Raw genomic sequence first — 21,988 nt, 5'->3', positions numbered from 1 at the left:
AATTAACTTTTCCACGACATTCTAATTTATTGAGATGCACCTGTTCATGCATGTGTGTATTTATATATATATATATACCTAATAAATATACACAATACACACACATATATTATGTACACAAAAACCTTTGTTTTGGATGTGATTATTCACAAATAATCGTTGCTCAGCACTAATTATTTTACATAATATTTACTAAAATAGAAGTGAATAGAAAAATGTTTTTTAAATAAAATTTTAAAAAAGTTCATTAATAACACTATGCTTTGTGTTTTAATACAAAATACTTACTTTTAAAACATTAAAAATACAAATATTTTTTAAATACAATATATGTTTTAATACTGTTTGCATTCAGTATACAGTATTTATTTATTTGCTATTGGGGCAAACCGTAATGCAATATATACTGTATATATATATATATTTTTTTTTGTTGTAGTTTCTGTTTACCACTATAGAAGTTTGCCCAACTATGAAAAGGACAGCGGTTCATGTGGAAAAAAAATTATGCTGTCCTTCTCAGAGCTGTCGAAATAAAAGTCCTGGCACTGTCAATATAAAAGTCCCATTTCCAAAACTTAACAACAGAAAACCGACTTCGGCTGATGGGGATAAGTAAAAACGGCAAAATATCGGCTGATATATCGCATTAATTTTGCCACCAGCCATAGCCTAGCCACACGTGGCTACTGATGGATTGAGCCTCAGCTGCACGGTTACGGTAATTACAGCTGCATATTTCACACACAGGTATTTTGCACAGTCCAGTGCTAAACCCAAGTCTGATTATCAACCTGCACCTTCATGTAATGCCGGGATTCTGGCCTGCTAAATGTCATCAGTGCCTAAAACCCCTGGCAGCATTGCAAACATTCCCACATGCTCTAATTAGCAGTATCTAGGGATAAAGGTGAAACACCGTGATGATCTCATCCTCCAGCCGCTCGGGGCTTGTCACCTCCTGCCGGCACCCCAGCAGAGGCTCCGGTGTCAAGGATCAGAGTCCAGCGTGCCTGCAGGAGGAGGAACATTCCTTTTGCTCTTTAATACTTGCCTGAAATAAGTTGAACAATTTAAAAATGAGCGATTCACATGGCATATAGACCTGCTCTTGCAGTTAGAGTTATGTTTAAGTAAAGAGCTGTGAAGAGAGAAAAAGAATGAGGAATTACCAAAGAGGAAATGAGGAAAGGCAAGGAAATATTGATAGAGACTGCAGGGAGAGAAAGCAATCTGAGAAGGAAGAAAGAATGACAGCTTATATGATGGTGGAAGATGGGGGGAAAAAAGAAATCCTACAGAAAAAGAAATCTTGTCTTGTCTGGCGTGCAGCCCGGAATTGAAATATGCTGTGATATTCCCAATGCTGGAGGCTTACAGTAAGGAAAGTAACACACCTCCCCCTTCTTCCTCATCTTATAGTTGCTTCATACTGCATTATGAATGTTCCTAGGCTAAATGATCTGAACATATGCTTTTAAGGCTTGCCAGGGAAGAGCTGCCTTCCAAAACATAGTGACAATAGTGGCAAGCTCTCATTTCAAACGCCCGTTCTTAGAAGCACAAGTCCGTATTATTACTGATCTCAGAGATGTCACATCTGACACGTCTTTATTTCAGGTTTTGCTGGCTATATCTTTGTAAGGTTGTTTCAGTCTGCCATAAATGTAAAAGTGTGTCTTGGGAAGAGTATGGAGGTCCTCAGTGCTCAGACTCCATGTTATGCACCTGCCACAAAACAGAAAGACATATAAACATCATCTAGACAAGCTAAGTTGAATAAAATTAGCCCAGCTTTGCATACACACTCTGCTCTTTCATTTCTAAAGCCTCTTTAGAGAGGTTAAATTTCTCCCCCATGACTTTTAAATGCCAAACAAGGCTTTCTCCTTTAGCAGCTGCAGGCCCTCCAGCTTTATAAATGTTTGGATTGTCTGGAAAGAGAGGCAGCTCTTCTTCAGAGAGGTATGTTCAGTCCGTGGAATGCTGATGATGTAAATTATGGGCCGTACTGCCTGACCTCTACTATCTATCCCATGTAGATTGATGCAGACGTGTTGTGTTTTATAGTTTTTTTTAGGGCTGTAACTAGCATGAAGCAAAGATGACTACATCTAGGTTGCGTAATTCAGAACTTGCATGCGCCGAGTAACTGCCATGCAGATAATTACAGATAGCTCTCTCAAGCTATATTAGACATCTTTGGGCGGCTCAAACAAACAGAGCAATGTTTTGATAGCATCACAGATCCAGTATGTTTACACTATTTGGTTAGATCAACATACGACATTCCATTCAAGTTCTTGGGATAAATGATAAGATATACACTACTGTTCAGAAGGCTCACCAAGGCTGCATTCATTATATTAAAAATACAATAGGAACAGTAACGTTGGGAAATATTACTACAATTTAAAATAACTTTTCTAATGTATTATATTTTTAAAATGTAGTTTATCTTGTAATGACAAAGCTGAGTTTTCTGCAGCCATTATTCCAGTTTGTAGTGTCACATGATCTTTCTGAAATAATTCAAATATTCTGATTCAGTGCTCAAGAAAAAAATTCCTTCTATTATTACTATTAAAAATGGTTCCGCTGCTTATTAATATATACACACACAAACGGACTGTGTGTGTGTGTGTATATATATATATAAGTCTTTTCTGAGCTACAAAACATTCTTTACTTCTTTCTTTGTTAGAATATAAGAATAAAATAGTGGTTTTGAAGAATGTTTTTCTTAGGAATGTTATTTGAATCTGGTGCCTGCTTTCTTTCTGAATGTTTTAGCAGCATGATAAAGCAGTTTCATTCAAATAGAAGAGACAGGAGGACAGAAAATGACACACGCTTTAGAAGAAAATACATGATTTATTTTTATTCACATCTCTTATGGATGAAATGATTGTTTTTTTCTGGTAATAATCATACATAGGTATTTCTGCCCACTGGAATCTGAGAGATGCTGTTATTGCACTCAGGAGTGATGTGGAAGTACAGACTCACAGCAGCTGGAGAAAAGTGCAGAGAAGAAAGTAATACAAGAGAACCTACTGTACACACTAGTGCATTTAATTGAATTGTCAGTGTCTGGGAAGGCCATTAGGGATCAGACCTTCCTCTATCTCTCTCTCCCTCCCATTTACATGACTGCATAACTTTTCCAGTCAAATAATGCACGTTTTGATGTCTGCTTTGTGTTTTTTTATTTCTGCTCCTAATGGAGGTGGTAAGAGTGGCTTGTGAAGAAGTTTTTTTCCCTGTAATTACAAAACAACAGAGGGTGTGTGTACGTGAAGAGGTGCATACTCTCATAGAGGGATTTGCTCCGGGCTGTTGCTTCCTCTCTTTAGGTAATGAGGAATATTTATCTTCCATCTCCGATGCAAAGTTTACTCAAGATTCGCCTCAGTGAGCCCAACAAATTGGCTGCGTGGTTTGAAAGCAATTGTTAATGGCTGTGCGTTACGGAAAAAAAAACCCTGTTAATTTATCACTTAGAACTCACTGTCTGTGCCGTCCTGGATTTTCCCATCCTCTAGTTCTAGAATTAAAAACGCTCACTTGTTTCAATAGGGTCATCCATTCCGTGATGGAATTCTGAAGGAATGTATGGTGTTCCAGACAGGCAGTGGAATGACAATGGATGCGGTGGGCATATGAATTAAAGTTAAACAATGGGACTTTGCTTACGCTGACCCAACCACATGGGCTCAATAGGCTTAGTTAACATAGATACTAAACTACATAACTAATTGCTACATTTTTGAATTTGCATGTAACAATTTCAGACCATCAAGGTTTTGCTTACTTGTATGATCATATTACATTTTGGCTTTTTTATATTATTAATAGGTAAAATAATAGCATTATTAAAGTAATGGTTTACATTCTAGTCTAGTCTAATTTTATATAAATATAAATATCTTATATAACAGTTGATATTTTACTAGAGAAGCTTGATATTTGACTTTTACAGTATGTTCCATGCTGCCTGCTGTCACCCGAAATGAATGGGAAGGGTAACGGATGGCTTTCTTCAGGTGTTATGAACCTTCACAAAACAAAAATGTTTTGAAGAGCCACAGCGTTTATATTTTTCAGAGGAATCAACCTACAAATGGCTCACTTATAGTTGTCTCTGCAAATTAAGCTCACATAGGAAAAATCATTTTAACATCTAAAAAATCACTTTTGACATAAGTCATTTGCGTCAAATGTTTTTGGAAGACTTCGAATGTAAAATGAATACAGATGATCAAGCACAAAACTGACTTTTCCCTCTCAGGACCTTGATATGATGGATTCATTTATAAATCTTATACTACAGGAACGTTGAATGCTTGAATCTGATTGGCTGATGAATGTTCTAAGGTGTGCAATTATTTTCAGGGAAATGCACGGCGAACGTAGTTCCAGGCAGGTCTTGACTATATTAGTTCCATATCATGCCGTATTTCAGTTATATGTAAGGTCTTTACAGCCTAAAACAGCAAAATAACCAAAACCCACAACGACACTTGGGAAACAATAAATATAACAAGATAAAAACGTCCGATTATTTCCTTGTTTTTGCCACAAAATTACGTTTTATTATGTATGGAAAGCACATACTCTATTTCTCCTGCTCTCTCTCCCTTAAAAATGAACACACATGCAGTACAAACACTTGCACACATGGAAACATAAACGTGCTAACGTTGTTAGCGATACTCTCATGATTTTATCAGTAAAATAGTTTAGCAACTTCAAATCTACATGACATTTCTCACATGTGCGGTAACAACGGCGCTGTTCTTGAAGGAAATGTAGCTACTTAAAATTTCACTGGAAACGCTGCTGCCGAATACTTTTGAGCACAGTTGCCAAGTGCGCGTATTTTACGTGACTTTGGGCTTCTTTTTTTGCAAAGTCGCGTTAAAAAATAATGTGTCTTTTTTGGGGGGCTTAATTAAAAAAATATGGTTTCTTGATAGGAAAACCTGACAAGCAACTTAATTTCTTTACATTTATGGTCTGTATTTTCCCCCCAATATATTGTTGACACTGTCTGCTCGCAGGTAAAAGCCAATCAGTGCAATAATTAGTTTCACTGGAAACGCTGCTGCCAAATACTTTTGAGCACAGTTGCCAAGTGCGCGTATTTTACGTGACTTTGGGCTTCTTTTTTTGCAAAGTCGCGTTAAAAAATAATGTGTCTTTTTTGGGGGGCTTAATTAAAAAAATATGGTTTCTTGATAGGAAAACCTGACAAGCAACTTAATTTCTTTACATTTATGGTCTGTTTTTTCCCCCCAATATATTGTTGACACTGTCTGCTCGCAGGTAAAAGCCAATCAGTGCAATAATTAATATGCTGTAGGGTTATTCGTCATCGCACATCGTGCCCCCTCCTCCCCCTTATTGGAGTAACATCGTGTTTAACGTTCAAACATGTGACATTAGTAGATGTATAGACGAATAAGGCCACCAACAGAGATGTACAGAGATGGAGGAATCATGGGAGAAAGTGAATGGTGCAAGGGAATAAAGGGACCTAGTTTAATTTGTAACATATTTTTATAATGCATTAATCATTTGCAGTAATACTAATAGTAGATACATATGGTTCGAGTTTATTTTGTTATAAATAGCCTATGTGGCTATATTAAAGCTCACTTAGTGCTCTTGTCTTGTTTTATTCTCCTTATCCATCTCCATAACTATCCTACTCGCAGGTGATCGGAGGATAGTGTGTGCCCTCCCGCATTGTTGCAATTTGATGATTTTTCTAAAATAATTTCTATTTTTGCTCTTGAAACTCAGTTTATTATGTTGCAGGCTCATTTATTGATAATAAATAAATGATAATGTTAATAATAAATAATATAATAATACTGGGCTTGTTTTTGAAGCTGCGGTTGCTTATTTAAGCTTGCCAGAGTTGGCAACACTGCTTTTGAGAGACGCAGAGACTCAGAGAGGTAATTCACACGTTTAATCTCTCTCTCTCTCTTTCTTTCTCTAATAACTTAGTTATTAGCTGCATTATTAGTCTGCTATCAATGGCTCAAGCCTTCGCTACTTGGTCTAAAATGACATTTTGGAATTAGGCGTTGAATGAGATGCAAAAGAAATGAATCCTACTCACAATAACGTTTTAAGGACAAAACCGGACGAATGCCTTGAAATATATAATCTGATCAATGTCTTGAGGTGTGGTAAGCATAGTATAAGTGGATAATTGACTCCAGGCCATTGAATTAAAATGTGGTTTATATATATCACCACCTCGAGTCGGGTGTGCATTATTTTTCGAATAATTTAACAGGCCGTCATCAATTATTGCTTACATATGAATGTACAACATAATTTAATTAGTTCAATCCTAAATATTAATTTTTTTGTTTTATCATATACTATATTATTTTAGATTGCATATACCTTTATATTTCTGTGTACAATCAGACTTTTGTGCAGAACACTTTGCATAACAAGAAGCCGCATGATGTGATTAGCTCTTGAAATTTAAATTCTGAAGAAAGTTTGTTATTAGTTGTTACTTTATTAACAGTATCTGTAGTTCAGTTTCAAGTTTTTCTGTTTTGAGGTCTTCAGATCTCGCCTACTAACTGTCAGTTGACACTTTTCTTTCGGACTAATGCAGTTGAAATGTCTGCAGAGTGATTTGAAGCTGCCTTAGTGACCATGAAGTTGAGAGTCTTTGATAAAAGTCTCTGCGTACATTTTATCCTCATTCAGCCTCATTATATATAAGGGTTCACGTACAGCCCTGCTGATTTTGCCCAATTATTTTTGATAGGCCATCAATGTTCTGGCCTTTCATGGGCTACTGCACTAGGTGTGATCGAGATGGGCTCATATAGAACCTTTTGTAAAGCTTTTTTTGGTTTCCTAGCATATTTTTTAAAAGTACCAATTAGGGATGGTTGGTCATGTCAATTTGTCTAGTTAAGTCATTAAACCCTTTTGCTTTTTGTGTTGTAGCATTGCCTTTATGTTTATTTACAAGGTGAAAACGGGCTGGTCGTGACTGATATGGTCATAGAAAGAGCTAATTTATATTATATTATATTATATTATTATTACATGACCAGCAGAACAACAGCTGGATGCTTTATTAAGCTTTCTGCCAGATTGAAGTTAGCTAAATGCTCTCCCTGCGTGCCTCTTACAAAACACAGTGGGTGACTACAGATTTATACTCCTTAGAACAGTTGTTCTTCACTTCGGTTGATTTTTTTTTTTACTTTTTCATTCCTGGATGTAGTATCATATCTTTAGAATACATTGTCTCCCACAGTACAGATCCTTCAAATATAGACGTTTATGCAGACAATAGCATAAAAACGCTCAGCCATCAGTTCAGCATCTCAGGATTCTTCTCATGCCTGTGACAGCACTTCACTGATCTCTCTCAGCAGTGGCTTATCACGCAGAGAGACAGCACAGATAACAGCTGAATTCAAGTCCCAAAGGGAGGAGAAGAACACCATTAGAAGCCCACATGCTGTCATTTCACGCCTCAGTTCTTGTTATGTGCGCTGTTGTTTGCTGTGCCCAGTTTCTAAATGACTGATTTGCAGCGCTGAAATTAATTGCCGTGTGAGCGTTCACATTCACTCCCAACGGACAGTTCGTCAGCATGTACAGTGACAGATCATAGCCGTTAAATCTGCTGCTATCTGACACGCGTGATCTATGAGGGAAACACACCGGAAATGGCTGCCCACTCTCTTGGCTCTTGTCATGTTGTAGTTGTCCTTCGAGAATCACAAATTGGGAGAGCATTGTGTTCAGCCCTGCTGACTATGATATATACAATCATGGTTAAAGAGTTTGGGTAAATCTCACAAAACATGTCAAAAATATATAAATAAATGATGCTTAAATAAAATGAAATATTTTTTGAACTATTTTAGGACTATTTTGCATTATTTACATGACAATTAAGGGCGTTTAATTAAGTCCCTCAAAATATCATTACCATAATGCGTTATTATTATTTTTGTTATTTTATATATTTTTTATTTATATTAATTATTATTATGAATGATTTTTTATTAAGAACTTTTATTAATTATTTTATAAGTCGGTATAAAGGCAGTTCAGCACATACTACTAAGATGTATAAATACAATTTAAAATAATACATAATTTTTGCATCACAGCATTGAGAAGCTGTTGTTTTTTTGTGTGTGTGTTTTTTCTAGCTAAAAGTAATTTCAGTTTCAGGTGAGATGACATGATCTTCACTGGTTCAGACCCATTTATTTAGGTGATGCATGTATTCAGTTGATGATAAGATGTACGTCATTTAAACAGCATGAGCACTCCATCATAACAATCACCCAGCATGCATCTCAATCTCACAGCTGATGAAGATCGAGAGAGGGGGCTGCAAATGGATCCAATAGCGGCGTGGGGGTCTCGTTGTCCACTTGAAGCTTTAGAGGGACTTTTTACGGGAGCGTGTGGGAGTTACTGCTCGGCCCGACAACCACTTCAGCCAGATGACTGATGCTTGGAAAGCAGAAGGAGATCATCATTAATTGATGCAGTGGCAAATGTAGGCGGCTTTGGAGAAGGAGCACACACACTCTCACACTCAAACATGAACACACAGGAGGACAAAGGCCAAAGTCGTGGCTGCTGAAGAGCAGAACACATTTGAATATTGAGGCTGGGTAATGCTAGCATTTAACTGTTCCATTATCGGGCATCTTTGCTGTACGGTTGGAAATGGGAATAGCAATGTCATTTAGTTTGTTTTTCTGTTTTGACTCAGTCTTGTATGCAAGGGTTTTTCAGATCTATTTTGGATGTGCTGTACTGTATGTGTAAGGAGATTTTATTTAGGACACTCCATGACAATGGTGGCAGATCCTCCAACAAAGGCTCATTGGAAAAACATGCCTATACCAACATTGTTGAAATACTCCAAAAACATACCTATATATACAATTCACTGCAGTTTTCAGCTGAAATAAACACTAATGGCAGTAAAACACCAACCACATTTATTCCTTTTCACACAAATAATTATAACAAACACAGTAATGTCAAAGACTATAGAATACCCAAGATGTGTCACTCGTGTAGTTTTGAATGGGGAAAAATGCAACACTCAATATGGCAGCTCTATCGAACGAAGCCCCGCCTTCTGAGCAAAAGAGCCAATCGCTAATCTGTTATGTCAGTGCGTCACTGCAGCTGCCGTTAGAAGTCCCGGTTGCTATAGAAAAAGTCAGCGTTCTGAGATGTGCTCTTAGTAATGTGCACTGGCTGATCTAGCCTGAGAAATAAGCTTTTTATAATGCTATTTGAGCAAAATAAACAACATACAGTTGTTGTCAGATTTCATTGGTAATTTCAAATATGAAATTTAATCGTAAGCATAGTGAACAGTTTTGGAGAATTTGATGTTTCCCCATTCAAAGAGATAGGAGCTGCATTTGCATGCCCGAGAGGCATTTCAAAGATGACCGCCGAGTGACATGACTTGCCTTAAAGGGGCCTTGGTACTGTTTTATGCTTTTACCTGAGTGCATGATTTGTTAACTAATACATTTTCAAAAGGGTGGGTGATATGACTAAAATCTTATATCACAATATGAGTAATTTTATTCTTGTCACCAGTGTCAATATCACAAAAAACTAAAACAAATAGTAGCCTAAAAAAAACTCACTTAAGACAAGTAAACAGTCAGCGATTAAATAATAATAATTAAAAAAAACTAATTACAAGCAATAGGACAAAAACAACTACAGTAAAACAAATAAATAAGAAATGCTACATGTATTGCAAGTAATCAAATGTATAAAATTAAATATATTTTTAAATATATTATTATTGTATATATATTTTTCTTATTAAAGTTACAAAAGTTATTTAGTCAAGAGCAGTGAGAGATTTTCTCTCTTTTGTTGTTTGATTAACATGAATGACAGACAGCAGGAATATTTGACTGCTGCCACTTTAAGAGCTGCCCAGATCCAATATACTGTTACACATGTGTTTTCTCTCTCAGATGTTTGCTTTCACTTAACACCTAAATTACTATGTTTACAAGGTTAGGTTATTTGCAAATACCAGCGTTTTGACACATACAAGTATGTTTAACTGTTTGAGGCCTATAATGTGGCAAAAAAAAACTCCCGCTCCCTTGTTTTCATGTGCGTGCGGCTCTCTGACAGCACTTAGAAACTTAAGTGCATGCTTATAGCGAAATAAGTTATTTTCCACTGCTGATTGCGTTCAAAGGCTTAAAATCACTTGTCTTTAAACCGCAATGCTTAAAAATGCATGCAAACGGTAAGTTTTCGTGACCACGTTGCACAGCAACATCACGTGAGCGTGTAACCGCCATAGAGACGATAGTCAAACACCTCTACCAGTTGACAAATTTCTACCGGTTAATCATGTCTACCAGTATATCACCCACCCCTAATTTTGACATTTGCATCTGCAGTTCTATAGCTTTTCTAATGTAAACTTTCTTGGTAGCTCACCTGGTACAGCATTGCACTTATGAAGTGCTCAGGTACGAGCCCTGTAAAACATAAGTCAGGATAAAAGAGCTCAAAGACATGTAAAAGCAAAGCAAAGAGACATAGGATGTGTTGTATTATTTTATTCCATCCAGTCTTTCTCTCTAAACACATTTAATTCAGTCTGCAATCTCAGAGTTGAGAGTTGAGCTGCATTTCTTGTGCGGTTACCCTATGAATTAGGAATATAAATGCAAGCAAAAACTGATTGTGATGGAATGGAAGTACCACTTTTTATTAGTGCTGTCAAACGATTAATCGCATACAAAATAAAAGTTTTCGTTAACATAATATATGAGTGTGTACTGTGTATATTTATTATGTATATATAAATACAAACACATGCATGTATATATTTAAGATAAATATTTAGTTTATATATTAAATATATTTATATATAACAAAATATATAATAATATAAATATATAAATGTATATACATGTAATTGTTTTTCCAAAATATATACTGTATGTGTGTGTATTTATATATACATATTAAATAAACCCAGCACACACACATATATTATGTAAACGAAAACTTTTATTTTGGATGCGATTAATCGTTTGGCAGGACTACTTTTTATATAAAGATGATAGGATGAACAAGTCATTCAACAAACCAACTTTTTAATATCACCAAAACCTATATTTAATACTTTTTTAGTTGTCATATTATTTCATATTATGCTGGCATCATTGGACAGCTTTTCTAACTGGCATGCATCAGGCGATTATCACTGGTGATCGGTTCTACTTCCACATCTTAAATTAAACAATTTTCAGAGCATTTGGTCCGTCTCTAACAAAAATAGATTAATTTCCAAAGCCTGATTTTACATGAGACACATATAGATGAGTGTGTCTGTTTGTTCTTTTGCATGTTCATCAGAATACATACCCCAAATCTACAGTATGGCAGCTGTCAGCTTTGTTGGGTGTTTTCGGTGGTAATTGACATGCTGAGATATAGCAAGTGGACGCCAAAATCTGTGTGTGTGTTGTAGCGTTATATTAAACATTAGGTTAGGTGACCTTAGAATGGATATAGTTGCAGTTGGGAACTACAGGTATGCATGTGTGTTTGTTTGTGTATCTCTGACCTGCCAGCTGACACGCCATAAAATACTAGTTTGATCACAGAGCATCTATCTGCATGTTTGTGATAGTGTGTATGTGCGTCTGCCTGAATGCTTGATAATTGACATGCTGTAAAGCAGCAGGGGAAGGCTTGTTTGTGCTCTGCCGCTGAAGGCAGCTAGTGGGGGGAAGGACACTCTGTCAAGGCACAGCCTGAAGGACCCAAACTTGGCCCAGCGCTGATGGCCTTGGTCTGCTAAGATATTGCAGCCATCTGGTAACGGCACCCAGTCTGAACGGAGCCTAACAAGCCATAACGAGCACAGTACCAGGGCAGAGCTGCATTGTCTGCTCTTTGCCACAGACCTAGTTGTAAACTAAAACCACAGTGTCACAGTGGCTGAATCCTCATTCACAGTGCTGCAGTGTTTAGCATGGAAGATTAAGGATAGTGCAAGTCAAAGGCATTTCTGGGATTTCACTCAGGAAGCTCAGCTTGTTCAACTGAAATATTTAGTTGCACTTTATTATTTTTAGGGCACTGTTTACACCTGATACTAAAATGAGTTATTAAAATCCGATTACAAGTGGACAATGCTAAATACATGTGTAAACGGGGTGTGAAACCCTTTGTTTTGAGCTTTCGATCACTCCAAAAACTCATTCAGCTGGGTTGCTTTTGTAGTGTAGATGGTTGAATGTAGTTGAATGTGTTTGAACAGCCATAAAAACCACTTGGCTGTTTGAAATCGTAAGTTTGGTTTAAAGGTGAAAAATCATTTTCCATTGTCTCTTTTTTGCTGATCGGAAGATCAGAAAAGCCCATACATATGCCTGCCCACAGACCCTTCCCTCAAAGAAATCAGGAAATTGGTTTAAATTGAAGGTGGGAAAAATTCAAATAGCAGGTGTAAACAGGAATGTGTCTCTCTTCTACTAATCCAATCGATCAAAACACATCTTAATACCAGGTGTAAACATGGCATAGAATGAAGATTTGATCATACAACATTTTTGGATGAGAAATATACCAAACTTTAACATTTTTATGGGTCTGAAACATCATGATTTGTTCCTCCTATTTTAGCTTTGATGGCTTACATACACTACTGGTTTTTAAAGAAGTTTCTTATGCTCATCAATGCTGCATTTATTTAATCAAAAATACAATAAAACAGGGATATAGTTTAAATGTAAATAACTGTTTATCTATTTTAATATATTTTTAAAATGCAGTTTATTCCTCTGATGGCAAAGCTGAATTTTCAGCCACCATTTCTCCAGTCTTCAGTGATCTTTCAGAAACTATTAGAAGCATTGCTATCACCAGTTTTTAAAAGAGTTGTTCTGCGTAATATTTTTGTGAAAACTACTTTTTTATAATTTGTTGATGAATAGAAAGTTTAAAAGAACATAATTCATTTGAAATATAATTTTTGTAATGTAATGTAAAGTCTTTACTGTCACTTTTATACATAAATTTATTGCATTATTTATAAGACCCCCTTAAATTTTTCACTCTTTGTTATATTGCAGCCATTTGCTAAAATCATTTAAGTTAATTTTTTTCCCTCATTAATGTACACACAGCACCCCATATTGACAGAAAAACACAGAATTGTTGACATTTTTGCAGATTTATTAAAAAATAAAAACTGAAATATCACATGGTCCTAAGTATTCAGACCCTTTGCTCAGTATTTAGTAGAAGCACCCTTTTGATCGAATACAGCCATGAGTCTTTTTGGGAAAGATGCAACAAGTTTGTCACACCTGGATTTGGGGATCCTCTGCCATCCCTCCTTGCAGATCCTCTCCAGTTCTGCGAGCAAAGAAGGGGGTTGAAGAAGAAAGCCAAGAGTGATTTGATGGTGTCCCGAGTATTTAAACCGGGCTGTTTAACACACCCCAAATGGTGTCTCGACCAATTGTAGCTCGGGGTGTTGCAATGTTTCTCCTTCGGCTGCAATATAACAAAGAGTGGAAAATTTAAGGGGGTCTGAATACTTTCCGTACCCACTGTATATATACATACATACATACATACATGCATACATATATATATAATAACAATGACCCCAAACTTTGGAACAGTATAGTATAATATGTATGTATATAGGTACAATGGTTGGTTTGTATGTTTTTGAAAAAACAGAGAGTGTCAGTTTATCAGTTTTAAGGCCTGTTCACACCAAGAATGATAACTATAAAGATAACGATATTAGCGTCCACACCAGCGAACAATATCATCTGTTTATTCTAAACGCACGCTCGCCTGCCGTTTTAAAGCTCGTGACAGCAGGATTGATTATGATTGGCTGTCAATATTTTTAGCGTTCATCAAATGGAAAAAAATCGTTCTGAAAGTGATTCCAACGATATCGTTTCTCTGTGCCTTTATCGTTATAGCTGTGGTGTGGACTCTGCTATTCTTTATTATTGAGAATGATTTTTAGAAACAATATCTTTATCGTTATCTTTATGGTTCTTGTTCTTGGTGTGAACTGGGCTTTACACTTATCTTGTTTTCATTTTTTTTTACTCTGCAAAGCCTATTTTTACTCATATTTTGCACTCCGTGAGTGTTCATTTTGGACCCTGACTTCTACATTTCCCAAACCAACAAAATAACAATCATGTAATATTCCTCTCTCTCAATTTTTACTGGTGTGCCAATGTTTACCCTTCCGCCTGCCAAAAGTGGCACAAGGTTTCTGACCCCTCATTTGTGTTAGCTAGATATTACACGGCATGCATGCAACAAAGCAGTCTCTTGGTATCAAGATGTAAATTCATGAAATAGTGGGATCTAGTACAATTTTCTCATTGCCAAAATAGTGCATTGAGTGTTTAGCAGAAATATGCAAATTTTGCCAGTTAGTTGGAATGATGCTTTATGAGTGTCAGTAACCTGGACAGAAGCGACTACATCAATCAAATAACCCCGTGTACAAGACCATGCTTGTTTTAAATGCTGTGATCTTTCACACCCTGGCTTAATGAATCTCAATGAGCTCTCACAGTGTGAGTAGAGCTCATGTTGTACACTACAGTAGCTGAGTGAGTGTTACTCCTCCCCAGCATATTATCATCTCAGAGCTAACGAAAAGTCTAATGAGTGTAATAAGAACGGGAAAACGGAGCACAGACAATGCTCATGGGATGAGGAGGCTCAACGCTGTGATTTTAACTTTATAATTGCTGTAATTGTGGTGCCTTTGTTTTGTGATGTTTCTAGAATCCTATGATAAACGTTTCAATCTGGACTCAACTGACCACAACGGACCTAAAGAAGCCATGAAAGATCTGCAATAGACATCTTCTATTGACAGCTGAACCACGTCATGCTATTCATTTTTATGTCAGTCCCTGTGTAGCGCTTATTAATGAGTCCACTGTACATTAATGAGTCATTTTAGATGTCTCATGGCAGAAGAATTATAGGCTTTATGCTTTTACAATAAAGCCCCCCACCACACAACCCCCCTATCTCGACTTAGCCTGGGGGAAAAAAACTAATAACTGTCACCGATTGAGACGAAGGCTATAATCAGGTTCCTGTGTTTTAAAAAATGGCCGTCTCAGTGCTGTCACCAGCTTAAGTGGCTGTGATATCTAAGATTATTGTGTTAGCTGCTCTTTGTTCACTCTGTATTTTTTCTTTGTCAGATAAGAAAATGCCTTGCTATGCTTCATTTACTCTAGTTAAAAAGAAGGGAGGAATGAGGGGAATGGAATAGGATGAAAAAATTAAGTATAAACGAGATTAACTTCTATGGATTAAGGGCCTGTGTGAAACTATTTACAATAGTTATTTACTATTTATTCTAAAAGATTACTGTAGTTTTAAAGGATTGTCACTGTGTATTCTGAAAGGGCAGAACAGGTTCAGCAGCAGTTAAAGGGCTGATTAATTTCTGAGGGGGTGGAAAGCATCCAGTTAGTTCTTGCCAAACAATTTACTGGGAAATAATGCAACAGACTCATTTACTGTATAAACAGCATAAATGTCATAAACCTGGGTTTTGTGCTCAAATGCTGGATTCATAATTGCAAGTAATGTGCGAAACATATTCAGAATTAAATTTTACTATATGTGGAACTAAACAAAATATTTTGTTCCCCCGCAAGAGTGATAGACATATTTTCAAACAATTTATGCCCTGTTTTTTAAAATAATGTTAAATCATTTTATGTTTGATAATTAAATTGACAGACTTCTTGTGAAGTTAATTACATGTTTTAATTGAATTTAATGGTAATTAAGGATTATTTTATGATCACTGCTCACTGTACTGACACATTTCCAGGAATTAAGCTGGTTTGTAAACTGAGAGCCATATGCCAATCCAATAGACAATCTGTAAAGTTTTAGCTTTACATTTTTTTTTATTGAGATAGAAGACTGAGAATAATAATACGTTATTTATATGAAGTCAGGATGAATCAGAAGTAACTGCAGATCTTTTATTCCAAATAGTGAAATACATCACGGTTGTTGATTAGATTTCAAGATCATTTAAAAATGGAGACAAATGCGATCTTGACGGGACAGGGATTAAGCGGACTAAATTATTTGGAAAAGTCCGGCATGCCTCACCAGGGAGAAGTCTGTTGTTTTCATTTGAAGACCGAGTTTAAAAGGATTTTATTAAAAGGAAATTCAAAATTTAAAATAAATAAAACATGCATGGATGTAAAGTTCACAACAAGATCAATGCATTTCAAAAATATTTCATGCTGACTTTGTGTCATGTGTTGTATTACAAATTTATAAAATGTTATATCTAGGTTATATCTAATGTAATAGTATATAAACTGAAAAAGTTAAGTACATTGTATTTAGCATTTAAGGTAAATATGATGACATCAGACAAATTATTTTCTTAAGCAAAGTTTGTAGCAAGAGGTTCCAGTCAGTTCCTGTTCTCTTATTGTTAGTCAAATGAACCAGATTACTGAGACTATCACCTTTTGTTTGTAATGGCTCTTGGTGCCTCTGCCCCAGTCTTTGAGTAGTTATGCGGATTGGATTAGGACTGGTGAAATGGGGCAGGTTGCTATACCTGAATACTTCATTTGCATGCTTTGTTTAAGGTCGTCACCCAGGTGTTTTGTCTCCATTTCTAAGCACTGCCCCCTAAATGTATATAAACTACAATGTATCACTGCCTTAGTTAGACTTGAACGACTGCAGCGACGCACAGCAAGTTCTCAATAAAGAGTAACTTTTGTATGAAAGATATCCCAACGTCTCCTGGTCTCTGCTTCAACGAGGAAAACGTTTCCTACACATGCATAGAAGGAACTTAAAGGATTGGGAATTGCATGCATTACTTGTCTGCTAAAATTGTGATATATGAGTATGCTTGTTCTGGAATTTAACTTTTTTAAGGTTGTGCTGCATATTCACTGCAGTTAACATCAGTGTCGGATCCTAGAGTGCCAATGTTTACTCCTGCAAAGTTCTCATCCACAGTCTGCTCTTTGTTTCAGTGAAAAGAAAAAAAAATCATACAATTGCTCCTCTTCTCGTGAAATGCATCCACTAACATATAACTGCAATTTTTTAAATGTCATATAATGATTTTTTTTCTGGCCTGTATGTTAATTTTTATGTTTGAGTTTTTCCATTTGTGTTTTGTTAGACTCAGCGTGACCCAAATTTTTAGTTCTTTCTTACTCCCAGGATGTAATACTACTCTTGTTGGTTTTTACACTCAAGATCCGTTTGATTTGCTGTTTGAGTGTTTTATTAATGTTTTTTTGTGTATGTGTGTGTATGTGTGTGTGTGTTTGTCTCAATAGCCTTCGTAACCCTTCTAAATGGTGACCAGGCACAGGATGCCATCCGAACTCTGCACCAGACATCAGTCCGAGGCCGTGACATCACTGTCCAGCTTCAGCCCACGGACTCTCTCCTGTGTGTCACCAACCTGCCCTACACAGTCACTGCCAGTCAGTTTCAGGAGCTGGTGCGCTCCTATGGCAACATTGAACGCTGTTTCCTGGTGTACAGTGACCTTATGGGCCACTCCAAAGGCTACGGCTTTGTGGAGTACATGAAGAAGGACTCGGCCTCCAGGGCACGGTCAGAACTCTTGGGCAAACCGCTGGGCGACCGTGCACTCATGGTGCAGTGGGCTGACGTCAACCACCTGACCTCTGCTGACCACCTCCACTCCAAGTGCCTGTGCGTGGATCGCCTGCCGCTAGACTTTGAAGACTCGGAGGAGCTGGCACACATTTTTTCAGAAAGCTACAAACCAGTCTTCTGCCAGGTGAGATGTGAAGAAAAGTAACAGGGCGTTTGTATTTAGGCATTTCACCTCCACAGACGTGGCTGGAAACAATTATTTTATAGAAAAAATGATTTGGTGAAGTAAAGATGAAAATATTTCTTAGTCCAACAGAGAAATGATTTCTGTAGGGCTACTGCAGTTCAGCGGAATGTGTTGGTTGCTGCCACTTGCAGTCTTTTAAAGGAATAGTTCACCCAAAAATGACAATTTTGTTATAATTTAATCACCCTCATCTTTGCTTCAAATTTGTATGACTTTCTTTATTCTGTGGAACACAAAAGGAGAAGTTTAGCACATTGTTTCTGGTGCTGTTTTTCATACAATGAAAGTGAAAAAATGGGAACTGTCAAGCTTCAGAAATTACATAAAAAACACCCATAAAAGTTTGTGAGACAAATTAATTAAGTTTTTGATTCGCTTAAAAGGACCAGCTCATTTGAGTCATTTATATAGGAATCTGGCCACAGTGATTGTGCTGTATGTTTTTGAATCACATAAAAATGGCTTATAAGAACCATTTGTTAGGGAATCAGACTAAACTTATTGTGCTGAGCTTTTCTGATTCACTAAAGAAATGGCTCATGAGAGTAGTTTTTTTCAGTAATTAGACTACACTGATTGCTATGTATGTTTTGTTTCACTTAAAAGAACTGCCCTTTAAGAGTCATTTGCTTGGCAATCAGAATACACTGTGAGTTTTTTATTCACTTAAACATTCAATTTGCCAAAAAGAACTGATGAGATTTTCTGATTCACTTAAAGAAATGGCTCATCTGTTTGAGAATCTAATTGCATGGTATGTTTTTGACTTGCTTAAAAAAACAAGAAGATAAACATAAGAATCATTCTTTCAGAAATATGACACTGCATTGATCTGAATTTGGCTAAAAAACGGTTTATAAGTGTACTTCATTTTGGAATCCAAGTACTGTGATGGATTTTTCTGATTCAAGAAAAGAATGGCTTATAAGTGTCATTTGTTTGGTATTTAGACTGAACTGTGCTTTGTTTGACTCATTAATGTTCATCAAAAAAGGCTCATAAGGGTAATTAGTTCAGGAATCAGACTACACTTGTCACGCATTTCTCCATTAGCATCATTTGGTTCCAGTATTTTTTTGGAACCGTTTCTCAATACAACCCGGGTTTCTGTTCCCAACCTAGTCATTAGAGAAGTACTGATGATCTGATTGTGGCTTTAGAGGTTGAGTTCTGTTGCCAGACTTGGTGACGATGACTTGTGTGGAAACCCTACCCAGCCTTCACTTCTGTCTCCACTGTGTTAATAAGAGAGAGCTTTTCACCATGCAGACCTTCTGCAGAAATCAATACCGCCCAGGAAAACTGTCTTTAAGTGCTGATGCAGGATACGGTTTCCTCAGCCTCCATCCTAATCAAAACCATTAAAGCTAAAGGGCAACACCGGCTTTAGATCTACAGTTAGGGCCAACTCAGCCAACACAGAAATCAATACGCTACACCCTCTCAATCCCATGAACTTTTGCAGCAGCACTAAACCCACAACATCTGCTGGAGTGTATGAGATGTATCAAACTCTCAGGACTTTGACCGCAAATTGCATCACAGTGCTCTCAGGCCTCTTTAATACTCAAGCTTTGCTTCAAGAATCAATAACGGAGCTCTCTGAATATTGCCGCCCCCACTACTGTACAGAAATGAGATAACTCGATGAACTGCGCAAGTGATTCAGCTCATTTCTGTGCAGGGGATGCCGGAAAATAAGATGCAAAATGTGCCTCATGTTGACAGAAAATGTCTCATCAATATTTAGGAGGTTTTTAATGATCTAAAAGCTTCTTTTATAACTGGATGATGATTGGAAAGAGTGACTCTAGTAATGTGTTCTCCTAATTGGAGTTCTTCAACGCAGCTGTTTAGATATATGGAGTTATTTCAGGGTTTATTCAGTCCTTCTGTTGTAATACCGCAGTGGTTGATCACTTTAAAAGTAAAACAAAAACAGCAGACCATTTCACCACCCCGAACTATATAATATTTATTTATATATATATATATATATATATATTCACCCTTAGTTTCACTTTAAAAAAAATTCTAGACTGCTGTTTTGCTCATTTCATTGAAATGTAAAAAGACTGCTAATTAACTAGATGTGAATTAAACTAAATGAGCCAGCTGTTCACTATTTATGAAGTTTAACTACACAATTTGCTTCCACTAACGCATAGATGATGACATTATTGAAGTGAGATGACAAAAAAACGATATCACAAATTAACAGTTGTTTAATTCATTGTTATGAGTATATTAATCAGTCATTAGTCAAATTGCTCAGTAGTGGTGCTTTCTATAAATTGTATTTATTTGTTAAAACACTTCAATCTTATTCACACACACTGTGCACATTTATACCTGGGATTTCTCAGTTGATCACAAGACACACAAGAACCAATTATGAGGCAGAATATCTCCTTTGTGTTCCTTGAAGGAAAGACATACTGACATGAGGGTGAGTAAATGACATTTACTGGCTTAAAGTCAGATTAGCTTGATCATAGTTCTCGTTTAGAGTGATGACGAGGCCATGTTTGACTCTCCACACATGATGCAAATTAAGTGTATTTCTCAAAACTACTATGGTGTGATATGAGTTTAGTTGACAGAAAATGTAAGCGCCAATAGATGTGTTTGAAAATGCATCTTTTTTTTTCTTTCTCACATCCCACCTCCCACTTTGTCACTCATTCATCTCGCAGTCCCCCTCCCTTCTGTCAACTCTCTTCCTTTTGCCTTTCTTTTTGAGAAAGACAGCAGCAGTTATGTTATTAGATGACTCAGCGCGTCTATGACGGGCATATTCTAACCCTGGCACATATGATGGTCTCACATACACACAAAGACTGACAGCTGAACACACACACAGTGCATCCAGATATATTTAGGTGGATGTGATTAATCGCAAGTGGAGAGTTTTGATTTTGTTATTGCTGCTTTCTGTTTTTCTTTATCCATTCCTTTCCTTCCCTCTCTTTGTCTGCTCTCTGTTTGTCTCTGTGTTTTTCTTTATGTTTCCTTTCGGCTGATATGAAGGTCAACTCATCTGCTGACCCGTGACCTGACACCATCAGTAGATTTTGAAGGCTGTCATAACACACCCACAAACAAACATGTCACTTTTTAAGACAACCTCCTTCTTAAAGATGGGATATGAAGATGCACACAGTATATACTTTTCAAATAAGTAACCATGAATGTTTAATGTCTAAAAATATTCATATTGATCGTACAGATTAAGTGATGTGATTTTTAATGCTGCTGCATTATTAATGACCACATGTAGGTCATTTGAAAAATTTATACATCCATTTAGATGTTTGGATTGACATGCTTTTAAATGTATCCCTTATTATTTTGCTGTACATGCATTTTTGCACTGCTTTTATTTTTTATTATATCACTTTGGTTTAAGTGCTTGCATGTTGAGTGCATGTATATATCTGTCATTGTTTTATTCCCAGGTTGTGATGTTTCTTCTAGGTATATAAAGATGTTCAACATGATCATTCTGTCCAATTTACAAATACAATTTGTCTGCTTAGACCAGTGTAATTTTACTCTTAGCTATATACTATAATGATATTATATTTTAATATATTGAATTTTAGTTTAGTTTAGTTTTAAGTTTTAGTAATTTTGTTGTGCTTTTGTCAATTTTCTATTATTATTTTTAAAACTTCAATTTAGCTTTAAATACATTTTCTATTTCAATTTTAGTTTTAGTAATTGTTGTGCTTAAACACTTTATTTCAGTTAGTTGCTACATTAGTTTGATAACATTTCTTATAATCTAATATTTTATTGAAGTTATTTTATTTAATAGCTTTTGTTTTGATTAACAATAACAACACTGGTTTATTATACCAGTGCAGAAAAAAAACAGTAGATTGTCTGGATAAAAATGCAAATTCACTTTTCGTTTTTGACACCTGGCTGTGACAGAGAAGAATGGACGTTAAACAGTATTTGCATTACAGTTTTTGTGTTCGCTATGTTGTTTATCTAACAACACTAAAT

General features: G+C 36.3%; 1 protein-coding gene across 2 annotated transcripts in view; it reads left to right on the top strand.

Annotated features, from left to right (window-relative positions):
- LOC107556545 (ribonucleoprotein PTB-binding 2-like) overlaps window positions 1-21,988 on the top strand; it is a 78,254-nt gene that overhangs the window by 18,984 nt on the left and 37,282 nt on the right. For both annotated transcript variants that reach the window (XM_016239689.1, XM_016239688.1), the window contains exon 3: window positions 17,439-17,911. In XM_016239689.1, coding sequence (XP_016095175.1) covers window positions 17,439-17,911 — 473 coding nt within the window. The remainder of the gene's footprint in view (window positions 1-17,438; window positions 17,912-21,988) is intronic.

This window comes from Sinocyclocheilus grahami, unplaced genomic scaffold (genome assembly GCF_001515645.1).
Source record: "Sinocyclocheilus grahami isolate Dianchi unplaced genomic scaffold, SAMN03320097.WGS_v1.1 scaffold572.1, whole genome shotgun sequence".
Lineage (NCBI taxonomy): Eukaryota > Metazoa > Chordata > Actinopteri > Cypriniformes > Cyprinidae > Sinocyclocheilus > Sinocyclocheilus grahami.
Note: the sequence above shows the minus strand (reverse complement) of the source record. Positions and strands in the feature narration are given on the sequence as shown.